The sequence below is a fragment of the Pteropus alecto genome, unplaced genomic scaffold, assembly GCF_000325575.1.
Source record: "Pteropus alecto unplaced genomic scaffold, ASM32557v1 scaffold213, whole genome shotgun sequence".
In the NCBI taxonomy this organism is placed as follows: domain Eukaryota; kingdom Metazoa; phylum Chordata; class Mammalia; order Chiroptera; family Pteropodidae; genus Pteropus; species Pteropus alecto.
This window is the reverse complement of record NW_006434829.1, coordinates 2944746-2951491: the sequence shown is the minus strand read 5'-3', so window position 1 is coordinate 2951491 and position 6746 is coordinate 2944746. Positions and strand designations below refer to the sequence as shown.

Sequence of the window (6746 nt, the reverse complement as noted above, 5' to 3'; positions counted from 1 at the left end):
GTCGTGTTTCCCCCACCCTCCCCTGGCAGTACACCCTCACCGGCAAGAAAGTGGAAGTGGCTGTGAAGCAGGCCATTTCTGGGAAGCCCGTGGAGAACCGCGTAGGCTTATTGAACCCCGAGACCCTGGACTGGTACCGGCACGTCCCCGAGCTGCAGGACTTCTGAGCGGCCCGCGTGTGGCGTCGTGACGTCTGCGTGTTTGGACACCCATGGCTCGGGGGACAGTCGTCTATCTTGTCTACTGAGGGAGCCCGAGCCCACCACGCACGGCGACAGAATCCTGGCTTGGTCGATGGGGCGTTTGGGGCGTGTGTGGCGGTCTGGGCGAGAGCGTGTCTTTGCTCAGGTGCTCTGGCGTGACCGTCACGGCCGATGCCTGGTCGCACTGTGGCACTGGCTGGTGTTGGTGACAGCACAGCACCGAGGAGCCACCTGGCTCCCAGCCTCCCCTCTCCACTCTGTTATGATGCATATTGGTTCCCTTTCCTCTGGTCTCCAGCTCTGGCTGTTCCTCAGGCCACACCCATGTCACAAGGCACCCCTCCTGTGACTTCGTGCCTGGCCTCTTCTGGTCAGGACCCGGTGGCCGACCGCCGTGCGTCGTCTGCTGGGGGAACACTGCAGTCCCTGGCAGAACCGTGGGTCGCCACGTCGAAGGCACTGCCTGGTGGAGGGATAGTCCCCTCTGGAGCACGAGCGGGTTTCGTGCTTTAATGGGACTTCTTGGCTTTACGGACTTATACATCTTTCATGTGCATCGTCTGTGTGTACGGCTGTTTGAAGAACGGGATGTCCAGCTTGCGGGCGGCCCCCAGGTGGCGGGTCCTCAGAGACAGCTGCCTGGCCTCCCGGGACATGGGCCTGGTGCCGTCCTCCCCACCTGAGGGCTCCTCACGTCAGAACAGCGTCACCAGCGTCTGTCCATCACGTCGCGGGTTTGATGGGTGCTTTGTATGTTCTCTGCAGTTCAGCACGTTAACAGGTTCCTGTAATCGTAATGGGTCGCTTTTGCATTTTTTAAAAGCGAGCACAATGAAATGCTTTCTGGTATCTTTTTTTTCTGGACTATAAAAACATAGGGGAAAAGTGCCATGAGGACTTCAATGCAATAAACATGCGTGTGCACGTGTGCACACACTACACTCAGGTGGCAGCTCTTGTGTTTTTTTCGGAGGGAGGTGACTGGCTCTGTGGGCGAAAAGGTGGGAAGCTGGCTATGGTGATGGGGGCCAAACGGTCAGGGTATTTGCTGGGCTCCTGGTGACCAAATGGCCCTACCGTGCTTCACAGCATGAAGCCACACCCCAGAGGGTAACAGTGTCCTTACCTGGGCGCTCTCGTGGCTCAGGGCTGGTTTCTGGATAGCAGCTCTGATCTCGTCATTCCAAGAGCTGCATGTCACTTGGATCGTGTCCGGCGGCAGGTCACAGAGTCCAGGCTCAGCCCAGCAGGGCTTATTTTTCTCGTGTCCCAGGAAGTTGGAGGCGGCCTCGTCTCCTGGGGCCGGTGTTGTGACCGCACGATGTAGCAGTGCCCAGCTTTTCCTGTCTCCCGTGCTCTGTGGTCCTCAGCGTGTGGCTGCCACACCTCCCGTGTCCCACCTGTGTTCCAGGCGGGAGGAAGGAGAAGCCGCAGGAGGGCCGGGTGAGAGGCAAGAAGCCCGCCCCCTCGGTCTGTCCCTCCGCAGCAAAGCAGTGGCTTTTCTGGAGCCCCCACCCAGTGTCCATCTGTTACACATCCATGGCCAGAAGCAGGCCGCCCCTAGCTGCAAGGGAGTCGGGGGTCTGAGTCATTTTAGACAGGACCTGTTCCTTTTTCTGTATTAGGCTCCTGCCGTTGCTATAACAAAGTTCACGAACGCAGTGCCCTAAAACAGCACAGTTTTATAGTTCCGGAGGTCAGAATCAGTGCTGGTAGGGCTCGCGCCTTCCGGGGGTACCCGGGTAGAGTCTCCCCACCCACCACACATAAGGACCCTGCGATTACACTGGCCCCGCTCGAATGATTCAGGATCATCTCTCTGTTTTACTCTCTCCAGTCCAGCAGGGTTGACCCCATCTGTAGCCTTACATCCCCCTGGCCATGCAACCGAATGTTTCCGCGGGTGCTGGGGGTTGGGGTGTGGGCATCTTTGGGGGCCAGAGTGACCGTGGGGAAGATGTGAGCCCTGGGCTGGAGGAGCTGAGTGTTTGGGACCCCTGGTTGTTGTCCGCCCCCGGGCTGGGCTCCTGCTTCCTGTGTGACCGCCCCTCCCAGGGCTTGGATCAGGCCTGGGGCTACATGGGTGCCCGGAGGCCCACTTCCTGTTGACTGTGCCTGGGAAGCTGTTAGGGCTTAATTGCTGTGCCCTTTAGTTCCGACAAGCCGTCCCAGGCTGGCTAAGCCTACTCATCCTTACTAATAAGCCACGCTGGACAGCTTCATCACCACGAGACAGATGGCAGGGAACAGCAGCCAGTCGGGCGCCCGCAGTGATGGCTCTCCACCGACGTGCCTGGGCCCCAGCGTCACTCAGCACAGCCCACCCCCTGCTGGCCAGCTGCCTCTCCGCAGCAGCCATGGCCACGGGTTGCACCATGCCTGTCCCCACCTTGCACGACCCCCGGCAGCTTCGGGAAGCGTCAGGGTCTGCGGTACATCCTGGCTGGACGGCCCGGACTCTACTCCTGCTGTCCCCTGCGGCCTGCAGGGCCCCAAGCAGCCCTTCCTCCCCTGGCCTGGCTTCCCACCCCTCTAGGAACCTTCTAGAGGCTGGAGCCCTCCTTCCCACTCTCACTGTGACCGCCCCCACCTCCTCGCCCGTGCAGACTCTGCTAAGGGACCCTGGAGCTCCACGCCGGGTGACTCCATCCTGGTCCCCACTCGCCTCAAATCTACCCTTTCTCATTTCGGGCATGCCCGCCGGTCCCTCTCCCCGCATTCTGTGCCCCCGGGGACCCAGCTTTGCTCGCTCACCTGGATCCCGGGCCCCCAGCCGAGGGCCTGAACCCACCACGCATTAGGGAAGGCATCTCCCCGACCTTCGGACCTCCTGTCACTGAGGGTGTAGGGGACAAGGGAGACCCTTTGCTTGGGTCTTCAGGCACCAGGGCGAGGGTCTCATAGGGAACAAAAGTCCCTCTCAGGGCCCAGCCACACCCCCTGACTCGGCTTCAGCTTGTGGAATGGAAGTGGCACCCTGGTTTATGGTTTATGGGGGGTAAATTGTAGTAATTTGGGTACAGGCTAAGCTGCTGTGATGAGCACCCCCGAATCTGGCTCAGTTGAGAAAGAGTTCTTCTATAACTGCCCCAGGGTGGATGGGTGGCTTTGCTTTGCTAGGTCACCCAAGGACCCAGGTCTCTCTCATCTGGTTGCTGTGCAGTCCCCGTGACGGTCTCGTCCACGTGGCCGAAGCTGGCACCCTGAGTGCACATCGCAGCCCCTTGGGAAAGGGGCCCAGAAGGAAGTGGCCTCGTCCGTTCTGCTCACGTCCCATCTGCGACAGCCTCGTCACATAACGGCACTCAGCTGTAAGCGAGGATGCTGGGTGATGTGTCCTTCAGCTGAGTCACAGCTTGTGGGTTCCGCTGACCTGCAGCTGGGGTTCAGCCTGGGGTAGAGTGCGTGCGTGTGCGTGAAGGCGGTGCATGTTCATTGGCATCTCTACATTTTAGAGGTAAACTAAGATTTTCGAGACAAGCTACCTCAGCCTGGAGCAGCATCCATTTGGGAGACAATTTTCTGTGTCCACATCAGGTGGCTTTCCTGGTTTATATGTTCAGGCTGTGAGCTCGCCAGTGTCACCGTTGCTTCCGACCTAAATGGGATGAGTGGGGAAGGGGCGGCCCCCCCCAGGAGAGTAGGGGTGCTGATGGTAGAGGAACAGTGAGGTTAGGATGGCTTCCTGATGGCCACCAGCTGCCCACTCAGCACAGCTAGGGGGGCCTTAGGGAAATGGCAGGATGTCCGCTGGAAGCGCTGTTGCTGGATTGGAAGCCGAGGGCCCCACCTCGACCTTTCACCCCCAGCAGTGACGCCCCAGAAAGGCGAGAGGGCACGACTCTGTAAGAGAAGCCTGTGTCAGGAGGGACAGAGGACTAAAGACTCGCCTGGGCCTCGCCTGGCAGACAGAGTCCCCAAAAAGGAATTTGGAAGGAGAAAAGTTGTTTTTCTGGTTCTGACTCTTCACGTGTCATGGGCGCAAACGAGACTTACACGCGCGCACGGCAGACGCGAGAATGGGATTTTGAGGGCCAGGCAGGTGTAGAGCCGGGCAGGCACCTTTTGAGGGCGAATAACGCCTTCTGGGGCAAATCCACCTTCCGAAATTCAGGTTCTCGTGGAGCCGGCATTTCCCGAGCGTGAGGGCTGAGTGCTAGCAGATGCCGCTCCCTCTGGAGCAGACCCTGGCTGAGCACTTAGGCTGCCCAGAGCGGCGAAGCGTCTGCTCACTGGACCCTCACAGCCACGCCACCGGGAAGATGCCCCGATGATCCCCGCACCGAGGTACGGAGGTCGACGCGCCTGAGGTCACACAGCTAGTAGGTGACGGAATTATTGGGATCCGAGCCCAGGCAGTCGGCTGCAGCCCCCTAAGCAGTGCGGTAGCCCCTCTCCCAGCAGATTTCTGGGGAGAGCAGGGATGGTGCCCTCTGGGGCGCAGTCAGTGGTCCCCATGTCGGAAGGAAGGCCAGAGCAGGGGTCCCCAGCCTGCAGACAAGCAGTGCTTGGGGGCCGCTGGCGGGGACTGGAAACTGAGCGTTCGTAGTGGGGGGAGCATCTGGGTGCCCCTCCCCTACGCAGGCCGGGCTGGAAGGAGCCCATGAGCTCCACACCACGTCCAGCAGACTGTGGTCCCTGCAGTTTGTGATAGCTGCCCGAACCAGGTGCCAGCAGCTACAGGCAACGAGCTTGTTTTCCATCAGTCTGGGCTGTCCTGGTGGCCAAGGGCCATGGCACCCACCGGGAGGCCTGTCGGGCTACCTTTCTGTAATGAGGGGGCTTCCAACCCCAGGCTTCGGGGTCTGGAGCCATTCATCCCGGGCTCGGGCTGGCTGGTGCTGACAGCTAACATCGCTGTGGTACTCACAAGCCGGGCACTGGGGCAGATATCACTATTATTCCCTTTTTACTTCTGGGGAGTCAGGCACCGAGTTAAAGAACTTGTCCAAGGTCACACAGGGCTGGGGTTCCTGCCAGGGCAGGCTGGCTCCGCCCACCGGCCTTAAACTTCTTCCTGAGCCTTTTGGGGAGAGCTCCCGAAAGAAAGGAGAGAGTTCTTTTGCTCAAACTCGTTTCGTGGTCCTTCTTTTGAGGTAATTCTTGAATATCTACATTGATTTAAAAAAAAAAGTTCATACCCCAGTGAAAAAGATCAATTACCATGTACGGTTTCCAAGTCACTCCGACGCTGTCACCAACCCTTTCACGTGCTTCAGCCGCTAATTAGATTTGGAGGAGAATCAATTCATGTGTCATGAAACTTTGAAAGACGACATTCCACGGGTGGCACGTCCCATTGTTCCAGCTTGATTGAAATTGTGGGTTTTAAGCGGGATGCTATTTACGCCCTTAAGACAATAGCGCTTTCAAAGGGACTGTGATTCTTAGGGCTTCGCGTGTGATTTCTAGGGAAATGGGGATTTTCCAGTTTTTCAGAATGAATGTGTGTGTGTGTGGTTTTTTTTTTTGGCTTTCCTTCTTTTCTTTCTTTTTTGAAACAGCCTGACTTGGCAGTGATCCCTCCCCGCCATGGGAATGTCAAGTCCCTGACAAAGCACGTGTCATGTAATTGCTTTCATGTCCAGACCGGGCGCGGGCGTGTTGCGGATGGCTGTGACGCCGATGTGACAATCCCATTAGGCCTGGGTTCTTGCATGGTTGACCTTGCAAATTGAATCCAGGGAGGTCAGCCCTCCTGCTACATTTCATGTCCGTAGCTCGGGAGGGGCCCGGGAAGGGGAGTGTGGGCCGAGATTCCTAGGCCTGGGCGGGGACAGCGGACAGCCACTCCGACTTGTCCCATCCCGCATTCCCCCTTCCATCCTGGACACCCCCCCCTCCCCAGCTCCCCAAACGGAAGGCGGCAGCCTGCCGTGGCGTTATTAACCGCTCTGTCAAGGTGACAGTGTCATTTTTAATATTCCGTCTTCAGAGCTGAGGTTTATTTTTAGGTTGGGCGTCAGCCAGCCTTCCCAGAGGGAGGATGACAAAGAGTTTAGGGCATGGCTCTCCACCCTGGCGGCCACGGAGCTTTTCAACAGCACCCAGGCCCACGAGCCTGCCCTCCGCGGTGCAGGAAATGGGTTATGTCTTGATCGATGCCGTGGCCCCTTGAACTTACGTACGTGTACGACAAATTGAGCTTCGGCGAGGACCTGGAGAAGTGACAGCCCCTGCACGTCACTGGTGGGAATGTAAGACGCTGTCTGGTGGTTTTTCAAAAACTGAAACAGTTCCCGTGTGATCCAGCCACCCCACTCCGAGGTACACACCCGAAAGAAGTGAGAGCGAGAACACGAACAGGTATCTGCACACCTGTGTTCACAGCAGCGTGATTCACAGCTAGGCAAAAGGCGGAGGCAACCCCGTGTCCATGGACAGGTGAGGGGTAGACAAAGCGTGGTCGGCCCACACAGTGGAATATCATTCAGCCATGAAAGGGGATGAGGTTCCAACACACGCTACCACGTGGACGAACGCTGGAGGCATCATGCTCAGTGAAGACGCTGGGCGCGAGAAGACACACTGTACCATTCCGCT

General features: G+C 58.3%; 1 protein-coding gene across 1 annotated transcript in view; it reads left to right on the top strand.

The window, feature by feature from the left end:
- AACS (acetoacetyl-CoA synthetase) overlaps positions 1 to 793 on the top strand; it is a 46833-nt gene extending 46040 nt beyond the window's left edge. Inside the window, exon 17 of the mRNA XM_025045496.1 lies at positions 30 to 793. Coding sequence (XP_024901264.1) covers positions 30 to 167 — 138 coding nt within the window. The 3' untranslated portion in view covers positions 168 to 793. The remainder of the gene's footprint in view (positions 1 to 29) is intronic.
- Positions 794 to 6746: the final 5953 nt, after the last annotated feature.